A 27,610-nucleotide genomic window follows, 5' to 3' on the forward strand; every position below is an offset into this window, starting at 1 on the left:
AAGGTAGAAGGAATAGTACAGGACAGCCTCTGCAAATCCATTTCCTAGCTTTTACCATTTGCATAGCAAAGCTGTATACTTTGGCCTAGAGATTAGGCCAGAGTGCTCTCTGTAAATCTTGTAGAGAAAAAGTAGTTTGTGTAAAGAGACACGGGTCAGAACTGTGAACTCACCAGTCTGTGAGGCTGGCCTGAACAGCAGGTTTATAGGTCATGTACCTGCCTTTATTTCCCTCTTATAGTAATTCCTTCTTATGACAAATACACAAAGACAACACAGTGACCATCTCTGGGAGGAAGTGGATGAGTCATACCAAGAGTAAGTACCAAATCTACTGAGTCACAAAGCCCAAGCTCGTTCTACAAACTTTTCTCCAGCTTGTCTAAATTTAGAAAGTGAATGAAAAAGGTCTCTCACCACTCTTGGTTCCATTAAACCTGCAGGCTTAGTTCTGAGAGGCTTCTTACATTCATCTAGCTGCTTGTCAGATGTCCCAGGTCTCTCAGTGTCCAGTCAAAGTTTATCCTGCTGACTATGTCAACAGTTGGGGAGGACATTTTCTCTCTACTCTTCAAAGTTCTTCTTGTTAGTCTAAAAATTGAATTGACATAAGACAAATTAACCAGAGGAAAATCCTTCCTCCACCAAATTTTAAGTACATGCACAGGGAAGCCTAGGATTGAAGGTGAGACCCAAAGAAATGGTCAAGGCAGGCAGTACTTATACTCTATTTTTTTTTAAATATTTATTTAAGAGAAAGAGAGAGAGAGAGAGAGAGAGAGAGAGAGAGAGCGCACATGAGAATGAAGTGAAGGGGCAGAGGGAGAGGGAGAGAGAATCTGGAGCAGACTTTCTGCTGAGTACAGATCCTGATGTGGGGCTCAATCTCATGACCCTGAGATCATGACTGAGCTGAGACCAAGGGTCAGACACTTAAACAACTATACCCAGGTGCCCCTATATTCTTTAGACAAACACTAAACCTTTGAGGAATTGATGGGACAGAGAAAACTTATGCTTGGAAATTTACATTAATAAAGAAATATCAACTGAATTTGGGTTGGGGTAATACATTAGTGAAAGTAACAAGGTTTGTACATATAGCCTCCTCAGTTCTGCATGCCATATCTCTGGAGGTAAGAATGTCTGCCTACCTCCTGGTACAGGGAGGGTACATGTCACATGAGACTTATTTCTTGCTTTCTGGAGACCAAGGGGGCACAGAGTCTTTTTGCACTGGCTGTTTCTTAAGTTTAATTTAAAATAATCAATATAGGGACGACTGGGTGGCTCAACAATTGAGCATCTGTCTTTGGCTCAGGGCATGATCCTGAGGTCCAGGGATCGAGTCCCATGTTGGGCTCCCCACAGGGAGCCTGCTTCTCCCTCTGCCTGTGTCTCTGCCTCTCTCTGTCTCTAATGAATGGATAAATAAAATATTTAAAAAAACAAAAACAAAATAATCAATATATTAATATGGTACATTTTAGGGTATCCTGCTCTTGGCCCCCACATGAACATTTGTGTAGGTTAGGGCTTAGAATTATCCAGATACCCTGGAACCACAATTGCCCCCCTCCTGTATCCTGGCCTCTCTTGACACTTGCCCTCTTTTAGGTCCCTTAAATGAATCTGAGTGGCTCACACACTACATACTTTGTCAGCCAACCTTGGCAGCCTGGACACTCCAGGCCTGTGGAACCAGTTCCCACCAGCTATATAGCCTCCAAAGAGGAGATAGCTTATCCTCAGAAAAATCTTTCTGAGCAGCTTTAAACTGTCAACAGTAAATCCCCAGGACTGATGGGGTTCCTGGCTTCTCAAGCAATCAAGGTTCTCAGGTGTCTCTTCTTGGAGGACACATTGGCAAGGCAGTACGGTTCCTATCAGTTCTGCCTTCATGGGAAATAGGCATATTTGTATAGGTAAGAGCCTGAAATAGGCAGATGCACTGTACTGCCAACAGCTTGGTCCCATGACCAAGCTTCCACTGAGACTTGTACTTTAATAGGTCCCTGGCTTCCCTGAACTATTGATGCAAGTATGTGAAAAACATACCCCATCAGCCAACCTTAGGAAACCGGAGCACAGCAGGACTGTGCAGCTCAGGCCAGTCCCATTTACCTGCACAGCCTCCAGGGTAGGGGAAGCAACCCTAACAGTCATTCTGAGGTGTTAGCTTTAAACTAGTAAAAAGTCAGCCACTATTTCAACTGGCTATTTGATGGGGCTTAGCAGTTATCAAGGCTCCCAAATATCTCTTCATGAAAGGTACCCAGAAAGCTAGATAGGCTTCTCCTGGCCAGGCAGTCCAGCCTCCTCTGCACTACCTTCAGGGGGAAGATGCACATTTGTGTGGGCTAGGGCAGATGTCTTATATTGCCAACTGCCAGCTAGCATGACTCAGCTTCTCCTGACAATTGCCCTGTTCCAAGGCACTAGATGCAGATAAAACATTTGACAAAATACAACACCAATTTATGATAAAAACTCAGCAATCTAGAATTAGAAGGGGACTTCCTCAACTTAATAAAGACTATCTATAAAAACGTACAGCTAACATTATACTTAATGGTGAGAAATTCAAAATTTTCTCAACATGAACAGGAATAAGGCAAAGATGTCTCCTCTTATTACTGTTTTCAACATCATAATGAGAGATGTCAACAATCTGGAAGACAGAAAGTGGATAAGTGATGATAATTGACTTAGTAGAGAGAAAGTCCTAACTAATACAAATAGATTAAAAAAATCAAATTCTCAGCAAGTTATTATATGGATATCAACAGATTCTAGAGTTTTCACGGAGAGGTAAAATATCCAGAATGGCCAACTCTATAGAAGAAGAACTAAGTTATAGGACTGATAGTAGGAACCTGACTTCAAGACTTAGTATAAACTTACAGTGGTTGAGATAGTGGGGTACTGCTGAAAGAACAGACAGATCAGTGGAAAAGAACAGAAAGCCCAGAAAATGACTCATATGAATATAGTCAATTGATCTTTGATAAAGGAGTAAAAACAACACAACAAAGACCTTTCCATAAATGGTGCTGGGGCAACAAGACATCCATATTCAAAAAAAGTGAATCTAGACACAGAACTTTACACCATCCACAAAATTAATTTAAAATGGAACATAGACGTAAATGTGAAACACAGATAACTACAGACATGCCTCTTTTTATTGTCTCACAGATATGTAAATCACAGAGCTAGGTCTGTCTGTCTGTCTGTCTGTCTCTCTCTCTCTCTTTACAAATTGAAGTTTTGTGGTAACCCTGAATTACCAAGGCTATGGGCACCATTTTTCCAACAGTATTTTTTCAATTCATGTCTTTGTCACGTTTTGGTAATTCTCACATCTCTAACTTTTCCATTTTACTGTATTTGTTATGGTGATCTTTCATCTGTGATCTTTGATGTTACTAAAAGAGTATCTACATGTGCACTGAGAAACCAAAAATTCATTTGACTAGATTTACTATAATTGCATAAATATTATTATTATGTATTTAAATATTCAAATAAATAGTATTATTTATTCAAAGTGGTCTGGAACCAAACTCATAACATCTCTGAGGTATGCTAGTAGACAAAACTACAACAAATAGTAATATGGAATCAATGTCACTGAAGTGAGAACTTACACTAAAAAACCAATGACAAAAACTGATGTAGACACAGAAACTGAATGGCTATTAGATTTATCAACCAAAGGAGGAAAAAAATCTGATCCTCCAGGAGCAGAGATTGTGCAATTCAAGTCCATTACCACTGATGCTAAAACTTACCATCTTACAGCATTTGGAGAAAATAACACTATTTAGGAACATTTTTTACTTGGTAGCAGCAAACTGGAAATTAGGATGGCTTATACCTAATATATAATCCTTACATTATCTCCATGGAAAACTGCAGGAGGGGGATCCCTGGGTGGCTCAGTGGTTTAGCGCCTGCCTTCAGCTCAGGGCATGATCCTGGAGTCCTGGGATTGAGTCCCTCATTGGGCTCCCTGCATGGAGCCTGCTTCTCCCTCTGCCTGTGTCTCTGCCTCTCTCTCTTTGTGTGTCTCTCATGAGTAAACAAAATCTTAAAAAAAAAAACTTTACTTAAAAAAAGGAAAACTGCAGGAGGATCTACTTATATAAAAATAAAATTAGGACTATAAATTATGATTTATGATAGAGGAAAGATACCCTCATCATTACATGCAATAGCAAAAGAAAAAGTTTTTAAAAGTTTAAATCCTGAGCCCTCACAGGACAGAACAACATTATTTACAATATTTGCAGAAGACAGAAATGTAGAACTGATTGACTTAATAAGAACTACTGAGGAAATAAGTCTTGATAAATACTATAAATGAATTCATTACAGTTGTAATGAATCAATGTGCAGAAATCCATTGCATTTTTCTACACTAATAATGAAGCAGCAGGAAGCAAAATGAAGAAAACAACCCTATTTATAGTTGTACCAAAAATAATAAAATACCTAGGAATAAACGTAATCAAAGAGGTGAAAGAACTATACTCCGAATACAATGATGAGGAAGATGGCGCCAAAAGTGAAGAAGGAAGCCCCTGCCCCTCCCAAAGCCGAAGCCAAAGCAAAGGCTTTGAAAGCTAAGAAAGCTTTCTGAAGGCAGCCCAAATATCCTCGAAAGAGTGCCCCCAGGAGACACAAGCTTGATCACTATGCCATCATCAAGTTCCCCCTGACTACTGAGTCAGCCATGAAGAAAATAGAAGACAACAACACACTTGTGTTCATTGTGGATGTCAAGGCCAATAAGCACCAGATCAAACAGGCTGTGAAGAAGCTCTATGACATTGATGTGGCCAAGGTCAGCACCTTGATCAGGCCTGATGGAGAGAAGAAAGCATATGTTTGGCTGGCTCCTGACCATGATGCTTTGGATGTTGCCAACAAAATTGGGATCATCTAGACTGAGTCCAGCTGGCTATAAATCTAAATATAAATTTTTTCACCATAAACAAAAACAATGATGAAAGAAAAGAAACGGAAATATATGCCATTCTCATAGATTGGAAGAACAAATATTAAAATATCTACACTACTCAAAGCAATCTACAGATTTAATGCAATTCCCATCAAAATATCAATAACATTTTCCATAGAACTAGAATAAGCAGTCTTAAAATTTGTATGGAACCACAAAAAATCCAAATAGCCAAAGCAGTCTTGAAAAAGAAAAGCAAAGCTGAAGGCATTACAATTCCAGACTTCAGGTTATATTACAAAGCTGTGGTAATCAAAACAGTATGGTACCAGCACAAATGTAGACACATAGATCAATAGAACAGAATAGAAAGCCCAGAAATGTACCCTCAATTATATGATCAATTTACTTTTGACAAAGGAGTCTAGAACATGCAATGGGAAAAAGATAGTCTCTTCAACAAATGGTGTTGGGAAAACTAGACAGCTATAACAGCTAACAGACCACTTTCTTATACCATATACAGAAATAAAATCAAGATGGATTAAGGATCTAAATATGAGACATAAAACCATAAAAATCCTATAAGAGGGGCACCTGGTGGCTCAGTTGGTTAAGTCTCTGACTCTTGATTTCAGCTTGGGTTATGATCTCAGGGTCGTGAGATCAAGTCCTGCATTGGGCTCCATACTGGGCATGGAGCCTGCTTGAGATTCTCTTTCTTTATCCATCTGCCCACTTCCTACCCTCACTCATGTGCATGCCCCTTTCTCTCTCTCTCTTCTCTCTCTCTCTCTAAAAAAAAAAAGAAAGAAAGAAAAAGAAAAAAAAAGAGAGAAAAGAAAAGAAAAAACATCCTAGAAGAAAGGACAGACAAGCAATAATTTCTCTGACATTGGCCATAGCAGCATCTTTCTAGACAGGTTTCCGGAGGCAAAAAACATAAACAAAAACAAAAACAAAAACAAAAAACAAAATATAACGAAACAAAAGGAAAAATTCACTATTGGGATTACGTCAAAATAAAAAGCTTCTAAAAAACAAAAACAAAAACAAAAAAACTTCTATACAATAAAGGAAACAACCAGCAAAGCTAAATGACAACCTAGTGAGAGAAGATATTTGCAAATGAAATATCTGATAAAGGATTAGTATCCAAAATATATAAAGAACTTATACAAGTCAACATAAAAAAATGCCAAATAAGCCAATTTAAAAATGAGCAGAAGTGGGACACCTTCTGCTCTCAGAGGCTAAGTGTCTGCCTTTGGCTCAGGGCGTGATCCTGTAGTCCCAGAATTGAGTCCCACATCGGGCTCCCTTCATGGAGCCTGCTTCTCCCTCTGTCTGTGTCTCTGCCTCTCTCTCTCTCTGTCTCTCATGAATAAATGAATAACTCTTAAAAAAATAGAAGATATGAACAGACATTTCTCCAAAGAATACATACAGATGGCCAGCAGACACATGAAAAGATGCTCAACATCACTCATTATGAGAGAAATACAAATCAAAATCACAAGGAGATATCACCTCAGACCTGTTAGAATGGCTAAAATAAGAAACTCAAGGGGAGTTGGGTGGTTCATTCAATTAAGCCTCTGCCTTCAGCTTGAGTCATACCTTGGGGTCCTGGGTTCGAGCCCTGCTTCAGGCACCTGCTCAGCAGGCAGTCTGCTCCTACCTCTCCCTCTGCCGCTTCCATCACTTGTGCTCTCTCACTCTCCTTCAAGAAACAATTTTTTGCCAACAATTGTGAGCAAAAATGTGGAGAAATAGGAACTTTCTTGCACTGTTGGTGGGAATGAAAACTTTTGCTGCCACTGTAGAAAACAGTACAGAGGTTTCTCAGAAAGTTAGAAATACTCTACTATCCAGTAATTGCACTACTGGGCATTTACCCAAAGAATGCAAAAACACTAATTCAAAGGGATATATGCACCCTTATGTTCATTGCAACATTATTTACAATAGCCAAGCTACAGAAGCAGCCCAACTGTCCACTGAGAGATGAATGGATAAAGAAGATATGATATTATCATATCATATATATATCATTGTTATATATAATATCACATATATATTATTCATATATATACATATATAGGAATATATAGGAATATTATTCAGCCACAAAAAATGAAATCTTGCCATTTGCAACAACACAGATGGATCTACAGAGTATAATGCCAAGTGCAATTAGCCAGTCAGAGAAAACTATTGATGGTCTAATCCTAATGAGGATCAGCATAATACACTGAACAAAGAGCCATGAAATTGGCAACTGAAGAATCTATTAAGGAAAATCAGAATGAGGCTTAGCTTTGCTCAGATTCATAGACAATAGCTAGTGTTGGTCAGGAACATGGTAGGAAAATGACTGAAAAATAAGAGAAGAACATACAAGTTAAGACATATGGCAGACAAGAGCCCTGGCTCACATCTCTATCCTCATCACATATTTCTCTGCACATCAGAAGGACGCTTCTCCTCTAAACTAATCAGACTTAATAACCAGGTAGACAAAACCCACTAGGAAAATGAATAAGGCAGAGATTCCCGGAGTTGGTCTTAAAAAATACAATGATTTATGGCTAAGGAGGAAAGCAACTCAACACACAACCATACATACACAAACAAGAAGTTCAATGGAACATGAAACCTAAATGCTATGAAAATTGACAGGGCCATTGCATGGGCACCTGCATGGCACCAAACAGGTTCTGCTGGTAAACATATGAGGAGAGCATGGCTAGAGGCAAAGAGCATCTATATCCTTACCAAACACCTCCACTCTCAAATAAAGTATTGTGAGAACTGCCAAAGTTAAAGGTTGAAGGTCATTAACAAATACTCCAGATAGGTCAAAGCTGACACTCTTCCAAATCATACAAGTTGGTTTTAACAAACCCTTGTCTATATCAGAGAATAAACTGTATGCATGCACCATTGTAGATACATGGTCAGGAATAGGATTCCCCTATCCTTGTCAGAAAAATGATTTTAAAAAACCAACACCAGAGAATTAGAAAGCTGGATTGCTTGATATGGCATCCTAACTATCATATCAGATCAGATCAGATCAGGGCACCCACTTCATAGGGAAGGGAATACAAGGATGGGCTGAGGAACAAGGCATAATGTGGAACTTCCACTTACCCAACGCCTCTGGTTGAACTGAAAGGTAGAGTGGCTTGCTCACACAAAATTCTAGCTAGGTTTCTTACTAACAATCTGGATATGAAAGCTTATACTAAAACAATCTGGGAGGCTGTAAGATCTGTAAACCTAGATATAGGAAGGATGGAATAACCTCTGTTGAATAAACAGTGCAGACACCTATAGAGATAATAAGGAGCATTAACAATATGCTAGAATCTAAATTAAAGGAAACATATTAATTAAAAACAGATATATATATAGTACTGGGAAAACTATAGCACCCAACATCAATAAACCCAAGTGGGTGACCAAGTGAGATAATGGAAAATAATATGATGGTTCTATAAAAATTTCAGGCATCAAGAACACCGTCTTTTATTATATCAACACTACATGTTTAACATTTAGCCTAGCACGATGCAAGGTAGGTATGCCTGAGTCAATATCAGCACTCATGGCCATAATAAGTATAGGTTTCCTTGACTGGCAAGAATAATAAGAGAATTAAAAACATACAGGACACTCTCTCTATGAAACCACTTGCTAGCCACAGTCTCTTGCTGTTTTGTCACTACTGAACACCACATTCACTGCAGCCATGGATACTCTTCCAACAGCTCCAGAAATAGAAGTTGTACCACTGTTATGAATTGGAATGACACCTTTCTGGACCACCAGATACAACTCCATTGTCTGTGACATCCTCTACATCCTCTATGGACCACCATCCTGGTCACCTTATTGCAACTGAGGCCTCATCAGCATTACCAACACCCTTAGCATCACCAAGGCCAGCCTTCCCACCCCACCCTTTGCTATCAGCACCATTGGCTCACTGGGAAACCCTCAACCACCTAAGAAACCAGATACTTAGAGAAGTTGATGAAGCAGTGGAAACCTTCACTTCAGTCTCCACAAGGATCAACGAGGCTGATGAACAACACCCACTATTACATACTGAATTGGAGGATAAGATTGGCCTGACTGCTAACTGGATCTTGGTATTATAACCCACCTGAAAAACCAAGACAACTGGGCACTGACTTCTGTACTTTCCCCTCATCTTACTGAAATCGATGCAGCATTGGACTGGTGGTGGAGATTCTGTGAAAATAACCATGATTTAATTTCTGAATTACTTTGTGGGCTGCATTTTATTGTAGAAGAGCAGCTGCTGAATCTGTACAATTATACTTTTAAACATTAACAGGCAAAAAAATTGATGATTTACTACACTCCCAGTTTGCACTGTTTAATCCATCGCCACTGTTAGAGGAATTTGTCTAGAGGGTGTGATCACTGGAACCAGACCTGGGTGATCATAGGCTCCTCATGCATCCCCTGCCCTTGGAATGTGGGTGCCGCTTGCCGTCCCTGCTCCAGGATGTCACTCCTAGTCTATGGCCCTGAGATAGTGATGTGTTGATACCATCTGGATGGTATATATGGCTGATCCCAGGTAAGGCCTCTATATAAACCTTAAGATGTGGCAGGCCAGTTAGAGATACACTCATCTTCCTGCTGCCCAAGACAAACCCAGTATATAAGTTCCATTGCTAACTAAACCTGCCACCTTCCAATCTGGAGTGGCTGCCTCTTTCTTCAGCTTCTCCCTGTCCTCTGAGTATGGGGGCTAGTTTCAGATCATAACTGACAAGCTCCTGAGGAGCCTCAACCCAAGATTGGTGAGCCAGAGATGGGACAGAAGACATGGGCTTTGGCAAAGAGGCATCTGCGGGAGAAGTCCCAACTAGTCAGGGATCTCTGTGTTGGAGCGGTGGCCCACATGTCCCATAGCTGTGGATGACTGCGTGAGTGTAAGGACAACCTGAAAATACCAGCCATTCTAATGCACTTGTTGGAGGAACTGTGCCAAGTGCACTGCAGCAGAGAAGGGAACCGCATGGCTGTGCGGTGGGCTCCCTCTCCTGTGGGCAGTTTGGCTGTCTACTGATATCCATTAGAGGCTGAAGCTAAAGGTAGAAATTTGGAGGAGAGCTGAGGTTAGGGAAGGATATAATTGTCTATCACTCTGCTGGCTTCAGGGCCTGCAGACAAGGGGGAGAGAGAGCAAGATGATATACTGGGCCTTTGCACGTGGCCCTGCAAAACTAGGAGCACAAGATCTGTTGACAGTTAAGGCCTGATCCCATGGACGCTACGCCCAGTTGTGACACTAAGAGGTGGGATCCCTAAAGAAGTGAGGAGATTAAAGGGCCAGATGTTGTGATTGACAAGGAAGTAGATCAAATGCCCTAGGCCATCTAACCCCTAATACAAAGGGAACAAAAGCAAAGCAATGCAACCCCAGCCAGTGGGTAGCACCCCCAACCCCCACAAATTCAGGAACATTTATGAGAGAACATACCCCTACTGAGATTATTAGTATAGCTGCCAAATTCCAACAAAAGGCCAGGAATATCCAGGCATGGTTAGTGTAGCTATGGGATACAGAGTCCAATGGATTTTTCTGACACGGCAAGGAGGCACAGAAAATGAGCAACATCACCACACATTCTGCCCTCTGGCAGCACCAGCACTGTGCTGGGGTGGGAGAAAGGTACTCACTCACATACTGGATCATTCTATCCTGCAGAAGGACCTCCCTGGGCAGGGGGATGCTGGAAATCTACAGAAGAGGTACAGCAAATTCTTAGGAAGTTGGGAATGAGACAAGCAACCTACATTCCTATCTTTGAAGGCTCTGATTAAGCCACATTCACTGCAGGAATGAAGGCCAGGATTCTTCAGTCTGCCCACAGCACCTGCTGTGGGATACTGGTATCCATGCTGAGCTCCGTTGTGGGACATTTAAGACAGGCAAGCTACTGCTTATCTGGGTAAAATGGACAAATTTCAGACAGGATATAGGATATGGGGAGGACCCAGGACATAGGGAAAGCTTGGAAAGTCAAAAGCTCTCCTAGTTTGCTCTAAAGCATCCAGTAATACTAATCCACAAGTTAATGTGGTTTGACTTCATTGCTGCAGAATCCTCCCTTCTCTGCAACAACCCAACAACCCAACAACCCAACACTGTGCTGGTCAGCCTGTGGAAAGCCTTAAAAACTGAACAGTAGTTCCTATTTGCCCCACATGCTCCTACTATCCATGATGCCTCATTTCTTCCAGAAAAGGCCTCAAGGATACAGTCCTAAGTAGAGTGGGTGCCTCTCGTGTCTAGGTCTAGGATGCAGGCCAAGACTGCCTCCGGAAGGTCACTGGAGGCCACCAGAGGCTTCATGGTGAGCTCACTATTCACTGGTCCTCCAGAAATAAACAAAGGGTGACAGCTCTGGCAGATACTAGAGCTGGATGTACTCTAATACATGGTAGCCCTCAGAGGATTCCTTGGTCCCCCCAATGTCATTGATAGTTAGGGAGGGCAGACAGTTATGGTCAGGAAGGTCCTTGGACACTGCAAATATGACATCCCCACCTCCACTGAGAATATAAGGTTTCTATCTCTCCAAGACAGAGGACATATTGGGCATTGATATCCTCCAAGGGTCAAACTCTAAACTTTTATCAGTGATTTCTGCCTCTTGGCTAAAGTCATCAAATCAGTACTGAGGGAAATAGGAACTGGGAACTGGTAAGCCTGCCATACCTGCAGAGTGGGGACCATTGAATGTATAAATTGTCTGGAGGCAGAAGAAGATGAGAGAAACCACTCAAGAACTGTACCAAGTGGCTACTGTATGCCCAACCCATAGTAGTCTCAATAGCCCACTATAGTCTATGGTCATAAAAAAGTCAAGTGGTTCATGGCAGATGACAGTGAGCCACTGAGAATTGAATAGGGCAGTGCCCCCCCATCTGTTGGCTTTGACCAACAATGCTACCATCTTAGATACCTTGGCCATGTTCCTAGGACTGTACCATGCTATGCTGAACTTAATAAATGCCTTTTCCAGTATACCCGTGACCACTGAGTCACAGGATCAATTTGCCTTCACGTGGGAGGAGCAACATAGACCTTTCAAGTGCTTCCCCAAGATTATCTGCATGGCCCCACCATATACATGAGGATGGCATCCCACATCAGTGAAGTGGACCCATTATATTGATGACATAATGTTAAAATGTGAAGATTTGCTTCTGTTGCAAGATACCCTTCAAGCTTTGCTGGGGCATCTATGAGGGTGAGGATGGGCAGTGAACCACATAAAATTCAAGGTCAGCATGGACTGCAGTAAGGTTTTTGAGAGTTGCCTGGTCAGATAAGACTGTGTTGTCCCAGAAACTGTGATTGATGAGGTACAAACTTACCCAACTGCTATGAATGTGAACAAGGTACAAGATTCCTAGGGCTTTGGGGGCTTTGGGTGACTTTTATTACCCACCTGGCACAGTGCCTCTGTCCCTTATACCACCTGGTAAAGAAAGGGCACATGTGGGACAGGGGATCAGAGCAGTGAACCTACCTTTGAGAAGCAAAACTACTAGTGAAGCAGGTTATAGCTTTAGGCATCTCTCAAGCAGGGCTACCATTTGATATAGATGTGTCTGTGACTAGAGGTGATATAGGCTGACCATGTGGCAGAACAGTGTCCCTAGGATTTTAGTCTCAGCTCTGGAAGGGGCAGAAAGCTGGTAACCCCCACCCCCACCCCCACCACCTAAAGGAGCAACTGTTCCTAGCAGTGGACAAAGTGCTGCTCCAGGTAGAGCCTCTCACTAAAGAATAGTCCAAAGTGATAAGGACTTCCCTGCTGGTCAGTGAGTGGCATGACAATATGTTCCACTGACCTATCCCTGCTTTGGCTCAAATCCCCACTGTGACTAAAGGCATGATCACTGGCAGGAGAGGAACCCCCTGTCTACTTAGCCCACTGTCTCTAGAAATGCAGGTACTACTAGGCCCTGTAGGGTAAATGTTCCTGCACCTGCTTCTGTCATCCTGCAGCCTGTAGAGTGGAAGCAGGTTAAATTCTGCTGATGACTGGTGTACAGAAAGATCTAGTCCTTGCAGTCTACCACACCAACCACGGTCACAATTCAGCCCAACACTGACATCATCTGGATGGAAACAGGAACACAGCACAGCAGCCAGTTCACCCAAGGCTGATCACTCATGAGCACATTAAAACCTCTGCACTGATGGTTGGGTTGTTCTAAAGGGATGAACACCATGGTTTGGACATGACTTGGACATCGGGAAGCTGATGGTTGGATGATCATGAATAAGCCCTTGAGGAGTCAGGATATAAGGAAACATATTTAGGTTCACTGCAAGAGCATGAGGTTGTCCTCACTGCTTTTCATACCCCAGCTCCTATGGCACTGACAGCTCCTGACATCAGAAAGTAGATGCCCTTGTTCACGTATGAGCCTTTGCAACTGATGCTCAGTAGGTACAGCAGACTGGGTGCATAGACCGTGGCCACCACAGCATCCAGGTGAGATGGCATATTGCCAAGAATGTCAGATTGCCCTTGAAGTACAACAAGTTGGTTAATGCAGTAGTACCATGTCCTGTGTGTTTTATTTTTAAAGATTTTATTTATTTATTTGATGGGGGGGGGGGCATGAGCAGTGGGGAGGGGCAGAGGGAGAGGGAAAGCAGACTTCCCGTTGAGCCAGGAGCCTGATGTGGGCTTGATCTCAGGATCCTGGAATCATGAGCTAAGCCAAAGGCAGATGCTTAACTGACTGGGCCACCCAGGTGCCCCATCCTGTGTTTTAAACAACACTCAAGGCAATTGCCAAAGGAGTCTGAGACCATCTACTGGTATTCCTAACTGGAGAAGGATTGGCAAATTGATAATATTGGCTCCCTCCCTCTGAGTGAGGGTTGTAAATATGCCCTGGTTTGTGTGGACACTGCATTTGGCCTAATCCAAGCTTCTCCCCATCACCCTGCAAACCAGACTGCCATCATTAGGGCTTAAAGAAGCTGAGTACCATGTATAGATACCCTCTCCATTTAGACAGGGATTGAGGGTCACATTTCAAAGATCATAATGTGCAAGATTGGGCAAAAGGCCACGATAATGAGTGGAGGTTCCATCTCCCCTAAGACCTGCAAGCAGCAGGGTTGGTAGAAAGGAAAAATGGAGTATTAAAGCAGCAGATAGAATCACAAACTGGTAAACCCACCTTGGCTGGGTGGACTAAAGTACTGTCCAGGCTTTAATTCATTTGAATGATTAACCAGTAGGTCCTGTTGCCCTCTTATGCCAGACTGGGGACCATGCTGAGGCACCCAATATCGTAGAGGTATGGACATTATAGGGCACAGCCATTGCCCCCGACACTCATGGATGATTAATATGTTGTGCTGCTGAGACCAGCAACCCCCTCACACCTGGGAAAGGAATTAAGCACTGGGAAGTCCCACCAGATTGGGTGAGCTATTTCACACTCCTGGGTGGCAGGAAATGACTCAATCTCCCCTGGGATCCTGCTGTACTGCTGTAGAAGGACGTGTTGAAGTGCATTACACTTGGAATGGAATATGTGCCATAGAAAGAAGTGAAAAGACCAGTGTCCTGACCTGGCGTATCCCACCCCCAGTCCATCTCTCCTCACAGTGCTGCCTCCTCCAGCCATCAAGGCTGGAATGTGCAATCTGGCCAAACTCCTAAGGCTGCAGCCACATTAACATCTAAAAATCAGGCCATAAGTGTCATTCTTGTAGAAGGGGAAGGCCTCCCCATACATTTTCCTCCTAAATATTTGTCTTTTGACCTCAGGTTCTGCTGCTCCTGTAGTGCCCAGTCACAAGGTGAGCACCTGAAGGAAATACCTTTCTACAGTGGGCCCATGTGTATGCCTGACAAGGAATCAAGCCAACTCTTGGATATATGGGCAGCTGCCCCTCTCGAGCTTGCCAGGATTGCCTATGGTGGGTATTGTCCCTCCAGAGAAGGGATCTGATGGCCCTAAAGCACTACATTATGCAAGAACAAGGTAGAACCAGTGCCCTTGGTTCATCTGATATCACCAATACTGATCTAGAAATCGTTTTTTTTCTTTTTTTAATTCATAGAGACACAGAGAGAGAATGAGAAGCAGAGACACAGGCAGAGGGAAAGGGAGAAGCAGGCTCCATGCAGAGAGCCTGACGTGGGACTCCATCCAGGGTCTCCAGGATCACACCGTGGGCCGCAGGCAGCGCTAAACCGCTGCATCACTGGGACTGCCCCAGAAACCTGGCAAGTACACACACTACCGATAACATCAGGCATGGGTATTCTTTTTCTGCCAAACACACTATAAAGGCAGCGCATCAAACTGTTGATTAGCAAGGTCCTAGAAAGACCACTGGCAGAACCATGAGTGGCTATGCTCAGGTTTGGGATGGGTTTATGTGGCTTACTTTGGTTTAAGGAGATTTGAGGAGCTGGGCATCCCTATGTTGGAAATAGGAAAAAAAAAATCACTCTAAACAAAATCAACCCCTTTTTACCAGAAACATGGGATGAATACCACTGGGACTGTGCAGCCATTCTCTCAGGTGAAGGGAGAAGGACTAGCCTGGCACTGACAGGTCATACCACCCAGGTATTTATTGGGTAGCCCCAAATGGGGCCTGGTGGTTTTGTGGCACAAATCTTTGGCTATGGCTTCTACCTTTGGCCATTTTATCCTGGGTTTTCTTTGGGCACAGGGGAAAATCTGCCCCATGGTAACATCAGTTGACAAGATGGGCAAAATGGGCACACTCTGTCTTTGACTGGTATGATCATTTGGTTGCTGTCTTTGTTTGCTCCGTGGGCTTTGCAGACATTGCAGCACATGGCACATACAGCCCTCATTTAATTCACTCACTAAGCCTCCAAGGAATGCTGAAAAATCTCGTCCTTACTGAACCCTGAAACATCTCTAATGAGAACAACCGTCCTTCAAATAAAATAGCCTGGGACATTATTACTGCCTCAGAAGGAATGCTCTGTGTTCGTACCTCATGAATCTGCTAATGTATCACATTTATTATGTCCCATGAGGATACAAGTAAATGCCCTGAGTGATCGGGCCACCAGCCTGGATTTAATAAATCAGTGGTTGGGATCATGGGACTCCTGGTGGAAAAAGTTGTCACTAATTCTGGGAATCCTTGTCTTGTTTTCTCTTGCATTGTAGCCATGGCATCTGCCTCTAGCGCAGCCAGACAGACCACAGGCACCACCTTCAGGCTAGTGAAGCCCCTTGTTGACCACACAGGGCACACTGCAGAAGAGGGGTACATGTGGGGTTGGAAGAGCTAGTCATGAAAGGTGGAGTGTCTGCCACTTGCTGTGAAGTGGACCCAGGCAACTGGAAGCTCCTTGTCCCATCCCCTTGCCTTCCCTGCTCCCAGAATCTGCTCCATGGACACAGCCTTGAGATGGTAAAGTGGTGTTAGACCATCTGTATGGTCTACATGACTAAGGCCAGTGAGGCCTCTATTTGAACCTTTAAGATGTGGCAGGTGGGTAGGGGATCTACTCCTTTTGCTTTAAGTGCCTCTGCTTAGTAATCCTGCCTCTTTCTGCCCTCCGAACAGGGACCACCTTCACATTACATCTAGGAAGCTCCCAAGGAGCTTGCAAACTAATGGTCATGGATTAGGTCATTAACAATAGATCCACGTACACTATGGCTAGACTTTAGCAGAACAGGAACACCTACTAATGCATGCAGAGGACACATAGGAAACTTAGCACATGACACCATTAACCTTGGGGGTATATAGCAGGCTTCAGTCTCATACCACAGATTTCTGCCCCAAGAATATGGGATTCTTTGTTAATAAATCCTCACACAATCATATTGGGAGCTACAATAGTGGCTTAGGACTTGAAATTTAATATGCAGGACTTTCCAGACAGAGATTCCCTGAAAGTGCTCAGTTCTATCCAGTTTCACTTATGTCCAATTTGCAACCTATGCTCAAAACAGAGTTAACTAAAAGGAAGAAATGCTTACAGTTCCTCGCTGGGTGGGTAGGAGGTTTAAGTGGAAAAACAATGGCAGCCACCTTTTCCTTAATTCCAAATCAATCAGATCATATTAAGCTTTAAAAAGTTTGAAACCAGACGGTCTCAATTTAACACATGTGCCATGGCAGCTTTGTCATCACTGGGTACACAGATGGATAAAATCAGCAGTATGTTACAAAATATGAGTGAATTTCACATGGAAGTTACCAGAGCAATGGGAATTCCACATAAAGCAGTTAGAGAAATTGCTAAAAATAACAAAATACTGAAAAACCGACCTGAATGGTGTTTCTCTAATTCTAGATTGACAATTGTTGCAGTTAAGATTGGCTGAAATGTGGGATACAAAGAATCACAGAACTTTTATGATCTTGGAGCACTCCTGGTCACCTGAGATACTAGATAACCCAGCCAGAAGTGAAGTGGACACCACATACCCCAAAGGTCACAATTCCTTGGGCAACCATGAAATCGGACTTTTGGCATGTCAAGGAGAAAATACAACATTGGGTACCACACTTCTATAGTTTCCCAACATCAAAAGACAGAATGAAACCTACTGGCCACAAAAGCTCCTTTATGACAGAAAGAAAAACATGATCCAAAGGACGTGTTGGTGGAATGGAGTGAAAATGTCCTTATACCTCTTAGAACTTGGGCTTCAGTACCTGTGAGCACTTCAGTGCCTTCTTAGGCAGTTTTGTATAATATTAGAAAATTGGACCAGGACAGTATGGTCTAAGCCCAGCCTCTGCCTAACCTGCTAGCGTCAAGGGAAATGTAAGGACACAATGTGATGGGATGCGTACACCTAGAACAGGTCATGAATGTAACAAAGAAAAGGAAATGATATTTTTGGAGGCTAGAGAATATAAAGGCACTATTAAAAGAGAAATATTTCACAATGAACCTCCAAAAATTACTCTTATAAATATGTCATAGGTTAGGAAAGTAAAGACAAGTACAGAAACTTTGGAAGTCGAGGCTAATAAAGTAAAAGAACTTTTCAGGAAATGTAAAAATATGCATTCCTGAAGCAAATGGCAGCCTTGAATTGTGATGTTCTGGTGTACGGACACATGCTTGATGGTGCTAATGCATGTCCTCCCCATCGCCCCCCTGGAGACCTTAAGAAAATAATATTTACATGAAAACATGATTGTCAAGGAAGTTAAAAATGACTGGCTTAAGAAGTTTAACCTTTGGGGATCCCTGGGTGGCTCAGGTTTAGTGCCTGCCTTTGGCCCAGGGCGTGATCCTGGAGACCCGGGATCGAGTCCCGCGTCGGGCTCCCGGCATGGAGCCTGCTTCTCCCTCTGCCTGTGTCTCTGCCTCTCTCTCTCTCTCTCTCTCTCTCTCAATGTCTATCATGAATAAATAAATAAATCTTTAAAAAAAAAAGAAGAAGAAGTTTAACCTTTGATCATTTGACGGTTACATACAGCGCCATGTTCAAGATTACTTTGTTGTGCTTATAGTGATCATATTAGGTACATAGGTGCTGGAGCTGGTAATTAAAGTATGGGTCTGAGAACGTGCATCAAAAGGAGAATACTCACAAACTGTGACTGAGTGTGTGATTAAGACCGTAAGTGATGTGCAATCTCAGGGCGGACTGACGTTTCTGTGGACTTGGATTAGTACAAGACATTAATTAGGCCCCAGTGTGAATTACTGTGTGAGTGATTTGAAATCACAGGGTGGATTGTTGTGTGTTGATGTGATATAATTTCAAATCCACTTACTTCCGGTGAATTCCCTCCCAAAATTGTTTTTAGGGGTAAAGTTGCTTTGATCTAAGAAAGCAGAAAGTTGTGTCAGGATGGGATCATCCCACATGCCCTCACCTGTAAGAACTCAGTAGCTTGGCTGCTGCAGGGGCCCCCCTGGGGGCTTGTCAGTGAAGACACAGGAGAAGCAACTATGATAGAGTGACACTTAGACTATGAACCTCGACAGCTGTAAGGTCTATCCGAGGAGATTCGGTCCTAGCAAAGTGACACTCTGCTGACCTAAAATCTCTCTCCTAAGACCGTGAAACAATTAACTCCTTATAAGGAAAAGGAGACCCTCTTATGGGCAGTGGTAAAAGCCATGCAAGGGCCCCTCAGGGAAGTACATTTGGCCCATCAACACCAGTGCCCTCCTTCTCCAGAAACGTGCTTTCGCAACACCCGACTTTTACTTTGGTTCTGGCAGCTGGAGGCCAGATCTTGGTTGGCACAGGTGTCTCTCCAAGGGCCTATTCCTATAAAAATATACCTCAAATACATTTGAATTTTATCGCTTTCATTTCCCTTTGCCTGTGATCAGTCTAGCATTAGTTTGGAATATGTTATTTCTTTAATGATAAATTAAAAAGCATTGCCCTGTGTGCTAGTAGCTGGAGATACCTGCACAGTGAACTGGTGTTACAGACATTGTCAGCAAAGACAAAATCAGTCTGAGCACTGTTTGCTCCCAAAATCAAGCAGACATCGTGGGAATATATGCATTTGTGTTATTGGGACTCGGATTCAGGCAGATGCAGGTACCCTCCCACCCCCAAGAGTCTGCTTCTAACCTCCCCTGACATTGCCCTGTTCCAAGTCTCTGCCTCCCCTGACCTGGGAGGCTCACACATCACCCTGTCAGCTCCCCAACTACCTGCATTGTCTCCAGTATGGAAGGTGCTCACCCCTAAGGGCCCTTTAGAGGCAGCCCCTGAAATGGGTGAGAGACAAACGTACTTACTTTCTGTAGTCGGGGTTTCTGCAGGTGTCTCTTGCTGAGGACACCATGGTCAGCATGCTGGAATCAGCTCTTGCAAGGCTTCCAGGTTCCTCAGCTCGGCCTTTAGGAGGGAAATGCGCATTTGAGTGAGTTAGCACTTGGAAATAGATGCTGTGTATCCTCCTAGCCCACTCCCACGAACTGGTCTCTCCAAACACGTGCCCTGGGCCAGATGCCTGGCTATACTCACCCTCGCAGCTGGAGCATGCTCTCAAAGCATCTCGTCGGCCCACAGAGGGCAACCTGATGCCGTCCAAGCCTGCAGAGCTTGGGTTGGTCCTGAACCACTTACATAGCTTCCAGGCTATAAGCAGCCCACCATCCAAAAATCTTTCTGAGATACACCTTTGGAATGGCCGCCGGATGGGCCCCAGGCTTGCCAGTAATCAAGGCTCCCAGGGGTCTCTCAGTGAAGGAAGTTCCTGCAGCCCAACAAGCCAGGTCCTGGCAGTCCAGACTCCTCCATCTGCGCCTTCAGAGAGAATGTGCACAATTGTGTCAGATAAGGCTTGGAATAGGCAGGTGCACTGTAACTCCGATGGCCTACTCTGGAGACCCAGTTTCTCCAGCCACTTGCCCTATTCCAAATCACCGGCCACGCGGACTTCCCAGCTTGCCCATGTGCAGTACATGCCCCATCAGCCCACCAGTGGCAGCTGGAGCCTCTGCACCCGTGAGGGGTGAACTGGTCCTGAACCACCTGCCTAGCCATCAGGTCACTGGGATCAAAATCCCACAAATATTTCTTATTAATTCAGTTTTTGTTAAAGACCTTCCTCCACTGATGTTAGGATGGGACTATATCCCACAAAGCCTACAATTTAATTATTAAAATTCCACAAAAATTCCTGAGCAGCAGCTTTCAACTGGTGATAATCAGCCCCAGTTTGGACTGGCTGCCTGTTTAAGTCCTTGCCTCCTCCAGAACTCAAGGTACCCAGGTGTCTCTTATGGGAGGAGGACCCAGGCCAGAAGCACCCTGGCAAGGCAGGTCAGTTTCCTCCAGCTCAGGCTTAAAGGGAAACCTGCCTATTTGTGCAGGTTCAGGCTAGGAAGCAGATAGATTTCATGTGCCCCCAACAGCCAGTCCCAAGATGCCACCACTCTCAACATTTGCCACATCCCAGGTCCCTGGGTCCCCTGACTTGGGTGCCTCGAGAATATGTCAGCCAGCTGAGGACCTCCAGGCCAGTGGATCAGTCCCAAATCAACCCAACAGCCTCCAGGGTGGAAGAAGCCCTCCCTTCAAACACTCTTCTCAGGGGGCAGCTTGAAACGGTGACAGGCCCTAGTGGGACTGGCTGCCTGCCTGGTGGGGTCCCAAGCTCAGGAATCAGGGCTCCTCCATGAGGGGGAGGACACCCCGGCAGCCCCCACCCAGGCCCCACAGGCAAAGCAGGCCAGACTCCTCCTGCTTTACCTCTGGGGGAGCAATACGCTCATTTGTGTAGGACAAGGTCTGGGATTGGGCAGAAGCTGTGGGCCATCCCAGGCCCACCCCAGAGACCCGCCTCTCTGCACGCTCACCCTGTTGCCTAGCTCCCTGGACCTGCAAAACTCGCACATGCTCAGAAGGCGCCTGCTCAGTCCCTTTGGGGGAATCTGGGGCCTTCCTGGCCTGTGGAGCTCAGGCGGGTCCTGAACCACCAGGGGAGCCTCCTGATCAGAGGGATCCCAACCCTGAGAGTCTATGGGAGGTGACAGCTTGAAGGTGGTGGCAGTCAGTCCTCATTTGGACTGCTTGCCCGATGGGGTCCCCAGCAGCCCCGGTAATCAAGGCCCCCAGAGGCCTTCTGCAGGAGGGTTACCCCTGTCAGCCAGCTCCCACTGGCTCTGGCAATGCAGTGCAGTTGCTTCTAGATTGGCTTTCAGGGGGACGTGTGCGTTTGTGTCAACTAAAGCTTCCGACGAATCTGATGCCAGCCTGCTCCTGTGACCTGGCCTCTCCCCACAGATGCCCTGTTCCAGGTGGCAGGTGCTCTGCCCTGCACAGCCCGTGGACACACTCTCTGTACCTAGTCGGTCCACATTTCCCCATCTCTGCCTTCCAGCAGGATACGTGCCTTCGTGTAGGTTTGGACTGAAATTAGGCAGACGTGCATCCCCAGGCACCTGCTCCTGTGACTTGGCCTATCCCTAGAACTTCCCTGATACAAGTGCCTGGCTCCCCTGGTTTATCTGGTCACATGGTCATGTGAGTTGGCCTTGGTGAGCCCAGTCTCGGAAGCTCAGGCCCATCCTCAACCATTTGCATAGCCTCCAGGGCACAGGAAACCCATCCACTGAAAATCTTGCTGAGGTGACAGCTTTAAACTGGTGACAGTCACCATTTAGACAGACTGCCTGGATACGGTGTGTGTGTGTGTGTGTGTGTGTGTGTGTGTGTGTGTGTGTGTGTGCCAAGCTTCTCCAGAGCTCAAAGCCCCTTGGGTATAGCTTTTTGAAGGCCACCCAACCCGTGGTCAGGCCCCAACCTGGACAATGCAAGTTCTCCAGCTCTTCCCTGAAGGGGAATAGGCCCAATTATGCAGGTTAAGACTTAGTTAAGGCTTAGCAAAGGCTAGTGCCTGGGACTCCCAACAGTTTCCTCCTGGTAACCAGTCTCACTCAACATTGCCCTGTTCTAGGTCCCAAATATCCTGGCCTGCTGTGAGCTGGCCTGGGGCTGCAGGGGACACCCCAGGCCTGTGGACATATGGCCTAGCCAACCACCTGCATGCAGAGCCTCTAGGGTGGAGGGAGCCCACACTCTGAGTGTCTTCCTGAGGCTTTATTTTACACTAAGGACTATTCAGTCCTCTTTGGGACTGGTTGCCTCTCTGTGGCCTGGAGCTCCCCAGATATCATGGCTTCCCAGATATCTCTTCTTGGGGGGTACCCCCAACCATCCCACACAACCCTTCCACAGCTCACGGCTCCTACTGCTGCTGTGACTGTTCCTCTTCAGCCACTTGTCCTTAGTTACCTTGACCTGCCCAACAGATGTACAGTCAGCACCCTGTCAGCTCCAAATCTATGGAGCTCTTGCTTGATCATGAGCACCCAAATGGGCTCAGGATGCTGGATGCCCACACCTCGAATATTTTTCTGAGGCTACAGTCTTGTTTATTACCAACAGATTTATGGTTCAGATGCCTGTTGACCTGTTGAATTTTCAAGAGCAGCTGCTTGTAAAACGGTAGCCACTTCTGGCCCAGTTTAAAGGTCTGTCCAGTTCGAGTTTCTTAGCTATGTGTTTCAAAAAGGATAATGGAGCTTTTCTCAAAATGGAGTTTTTCATGTACAGAAGTTTTATCCAAGTCCACACCAGGGATCTCAAACACAGAAAGGGTCTTCAGAAGCTGCTCATGGCTCTCAGAGGAGAGGGAGGATGCCCAAGGGAAAGCCCTAGCTTGCAAATGTGCAAGCTGTTTGTCCCTGAAGACAGAGCTGGAGGATCCTGGGCTGCATGGCCTGGCAGGGCAGGGCTGCTGGCTGGTGATTCCCCCAAGTGTAGAGATGGGGAGGCCTGGTTGCTGGAGAAGTGAGGATCTGCTGGGCTGCAAATCTGCTAGGACTGACCAGATTGCTTCAAGGTGATTTGGGGGTATGGGGCTGGGTCCTTGCCACACCCAGCAGGGGTGAGTTGGGTCCTGTGATGCAGGGAAACTGGATCCAAGGCTCTTCCACCCATTCTGTGATGCCTGGAAAGCCACTAAGCTCCAGGGGAAGACCAAAGTCTCTCAAGCTGAAGTCACATTTCCTATTCTTGTTTGGCTTCACCTGTTTTGTTCACTGCAAATTCCCCTAAGTGAGAGGGTGTGGGTGGGCAGTGGGAAGGACACTGACCAGTTGTACCCCCACTAGGCCACCCTCAAGCCTTTAGTGGAAGCTCCATGGTGGCAGGGACCTAGGGTTTGCTCATGACAGATACAGTCACAGCAGTGCCTGCCACCGAGGAGATACTCGTAAGTGCTATGTGAAAGATGCATTCTGCTTGGGGTCCAGTGCAGCGGGACCAAGGACTCAACTGTGGACTTGTGGCTTCTGTCCCAGAGGAATCCCAGAATGGAGGGATGTGAAAAGTTGTTCAAAGCAGCAATTAAAAACCTTTATTATGGCAGCTGTTTAGAACCAGGTAAAAGTTCTAGAGACATCCAGAGGGCACCACCTGGAAAGGTAGCTCCAACTGGAAGGACCACAGTGACCACTGAAGGCCCTGTGCCCATGTTGAGGCTCACAATCCTGTTGGAGAAGACTTCTGGCTCAGTTAATCTCTTATGTCTACACAGGGTCTTTGGGTTGGGTGTTTTGGGATTTGTCTTTTTCTGACCTCTGATGTCCTGGCAGCTCCCAGGCCATGAGCCATCCCTGTAGAGGCTTTCAGGGGTCACTGAAGTCCTTCCAATTGGAGCTGGGCTTGCACAGAACAAGCCTCCTCCCCTTCCCCAATCTGTTTTCCTGGCCGGAACTGTACATGCTGATCCAAGACTCCTGGGCGGAGGTCACTCATCTCTGACCCGCAAAGTGCAGGGGTGGCCTGTGGTGGGGTAGACCCAATATCTACACCTGGCCCAATATCTTTCAAAACTGAAGGTAAGCAAAAAAAGTGTGAAAGAGAAGAAATGAACCAATCTCTTTTTGGGGATGACATGCTCCTATATGCAGAAAAATCATCAATAACCCACACTCAAAAACTAAGAGTCAATAAACTAATTCTGTAAAGTTGCAGGGCATGAGATAGACAAAAACCAGTTGTTTCTATACATTAGCAAGGAACAATCTGAAAAGAAAATTAAGAAAACTTTTTTTTACAGTAATACCCAAAACAATATCTGTGAATAAATCTATTCAAAGAAGTAGAATAGTAGTAGGGTGGCGCAGCGGTTTGGCGCCTGCCTTTGGCCCAGGGCGCGATCCTGGAAACCTGGGATCGAATCCCACATTGGGCTCCCAGTGCATGGAGCCTGCTTCTCCCTCTGCCTGTGTCTTTGCCTCTCTCTCTCTCTCTCTCTCTGTGACTATCATAAATAAATAAATTGAAAAAAAAAAAAAAAACCAAAGAAGCAAAAGACTTGCACACTGAAAACTTCTCCATGACATTGCTGCACCAGGTTAAAGAAGGCATAAAGAAATGGGAAGACATCTTGTGCTCACGGGTTGGAAAATTTTGTGGCGTGAAGGGGGCAGTGCCACCCAAAGGGATCTGCAGACCCAATACAGGTCCTATTAATGTCTTTCTTCTGCATTTTTTTAAAAAATGATTTTATTTATTCATGACAGAGAGAGAGAGACAGAGAGAGAGAGAGAGACAGAGAGACAGAGAGACAGGCAGAGGGAGAAGCAGGCTCCGTGCAGGGAGCCTGACATGGGACTTGATCCCAGGTCTCCAGGATCACACCCCGGGCTGAAGGTGGCGCTAAACCGCTGGGCCACCAGGGCTGCCCTCTTCTGCATTTTCTAATTGCTGTCAATCCCTTCTGGTAATTTCCTTTTAGACACTGTCACTGGCATCTCTTAAAGTTAGATTGGGTCATTTACATACTTTCCATTTGTCTACTTAAATGTCTTGAACTTAGGGACTACCATTTTAGTAAATGTTTTCATGTCCTTCTCTGGTGAGTCTAACATCTCTGCCAGCTCTGGGTCATTTTCAAAGGATTGACTGGTCTCCTCATTAAGGGTCATTTCTCTGCCTCTTGGCATACCTCAAAATCTTTGATGGAATGCCAAACATTCTGTATTTTACCTGGTGGGTTGCTGGATATTTTCATGTTCCTATAAATTTTGAGTTTGGTTCAAAGATGCTTTTACTTGGAAACAATTTGATCATTTCAGGTCTTGCTCTCAGGATTTGTTAAGTGGTCCAGAGCAGTGCATAGTTCAGGCCTAATGAGTTCGCAGATCCTAAGGGAAGACCTCCCTGAGTACTCCATGCTAGTACTCCCCTCTCTCCATGAAGTATGAAGGTTTTTTGTTTGTTTTTCTTCCAGTCTATCTGTTGGGAACAAGCACCATTCCCAGTCCTGTATAAGTGCCAGGCACTGAAAAAAAAAAAAAAAGAAAGAAAGAAAAAAAAAGAAAAAGTGCCAGGCACTGTTCCTCTAATCCTTTTTTTTTTTTTTTTTTTTTTAAAGATTTTTATTTATTTGTTTGAGAGAGGGAGCAAGAGCACACAAGCAGGGGGAGGGACAGAGAGAGAGGGAGAAGCAGACTCTCTGCTGAGGAAGCCTGATGGGGGCTCAATCTCAGTACCCTGGCTGGGATCATGATCTGAGCTGAAGGCAGATAATTAACTGACTGAGCCACCCAGGTGCCCCCTTCCCCGTCCTTTCAGATAACGTACCCCTGACCTTGGGTAGTTTGCCACATATGGAGGCCCTGGTCAGTACTGCATGCAGTGCTGCATGCTGGAGGGGCCTCTAGACAGATGTTCCTGATTGGCTTTCTGCAGTTCTCTCCTCCCTGGTACCCTGTTCCGTGGCCTCTAGCTACCTTGGCCTCCTTGGACTCAGCACAGGGTCCTCCTCACCTTGAGGTCCACTGGGCTCCTCTTGTTTCCCCTCCCTGTACTTTGCTTGGAAACTCTTTCAGGCAGTAAATGGGAGCAATGGCAGGGCTTATGTGTTTGTTTCCCATCCTTTGGGGATTACCAACCTCTTTCACTTGATGTCCAGTATCTTGAAAATCTGCATTTCATGTATTTTGTCTGGTTTTGTTTGTGTTGTTTTCTTGTTGCAGGCAGAAGAGCAGATTCAGTTCCTATTACTCTGCATTGGTGTAGTGCCCCTATTTTTTAAATCAAGGTTGGAGGGACACCTGGGTGGCTGGGCGGTTGGGCGTCTGCTACCTTTAGCTCAGGGCGTGATCCCGGGGTCTTGGGATCGAGTCCTGCATCAGGCTCCCTGCATGGAGCCTGCTATCCTTCCTCTGCCTGTGTCTCTGCCTCTCTGTGTGTGTCTCTCATGAATAAATAAATAAAATCTTTTAAAAAATAAAATAAAATCAAGGTTGGAAAATGTTGATCTAGATTCTGATACTTTTACAGAACAAAGAATACACCCACAGCTAGGGAGAACCCTTGAAGGAAGAAAACCTTTAAGGTTTGTATTTAAAAAAGCACGGCACCAGTTTTTGCTTGACTCTGTCGGGATTGCAAGAAGCCTGCTGTCCAAGAGCTGAGTGGGTGTTCCTGTGAGGTCTGTGGTGGAAATGATTTTTGCCAGATGACATACCTCTGTAGAAGATTTTTTTTTTTTAAAGATTTTATTTACTTATTTATTTAGGGTGTGCAAGTGGGGGTAGGGACAGAGGAAGAGGGAGACAGAATTCCAAATGGACTCTGGTCAACTCCGAGAACCCCACACTAGGCAGCTCCCACCACCCCGAGATCACCAACCCAGCAGCAATCAAGGGCCAGAAGCCCAACCAACTGGTCACCCAGGTAACCGAGAAGACATTCTTTAACGACTTGATCATTTCTGTTCAAAGGTCCTCCAAAGGAAGTTTAAGATGGCCTGATGGGAAGTCCCCACTTTGAGGTTTCGTAGGGTGTCCCTGGGGCTCAGACTGACTTCTATCCCCTGCGGAGTGAGCAAGAGACAACCGCTTTGCCAAAAGGATGGGCTGCAACCCAAGCAAGGAAGAGAGGGGCAAAGATTCCCAGGCACCTCCCTGTGCTGCTGAGAAGGAAACCCCAGAAAGGGCTCCACCCACAGGGTCCTTCCCTAAGCAACCCAGGAGCACCCAGTAAGACCTCTGTGCACTTGCCGGGATGAGCGCTGGGTGTTTATGCTATATGTTGGGA

General features: G+C 45.1%; 1 protein-coding gene across 1 annotated transcript in view; it reads right to left on the minus strand.

Moving 5' to 3' along the window:
* Window positions 1-417: 417 nt before the first annotated feature.
* The window catches only part of LOC119870232 (translation initiation factor IF-2-like), a 79,418-nt gene continuing 52,225 nt past the window's right edge, over window positions 418-27,610 (minus strand). Inside the window, exons 2-4 of the mRNA XM_038525509.1 lie at window positions 20,205-20,296; window positions 19,786-19,885; window positions 418-591 (exon numbers count right to left, since the gene is read on the minus strand). Of these exons, the coding sequence (XP_038381437.1) occupies window positions 474-591; window positions 19,786-19,885; window positions 20,205-20,296 (310 nt within the window). The 3' untranslated portion in view covers window positions 418-473. The remainder of the gene's footprint in view (window positions 592-19,785; window positions 19,886-20,204; window positions 20,297-27,610) is intronic.

Source organism: Canis lupus, chromosome 1, assembly GCF_011100685.1.
Source record: "Canis lupus familiaris isolate Mischka breed German Shepherd chromosome 1, alternate assembly UU_Cfam_GSD_1.0, whole genome shotgun sequence".
Classification (NCBI taxonomy): domain Eukaryota; kingdom Metazoa; phylum Chordata; class Mammalia; order Carnivora; family Canidae; genus Canis; species Canis lupus.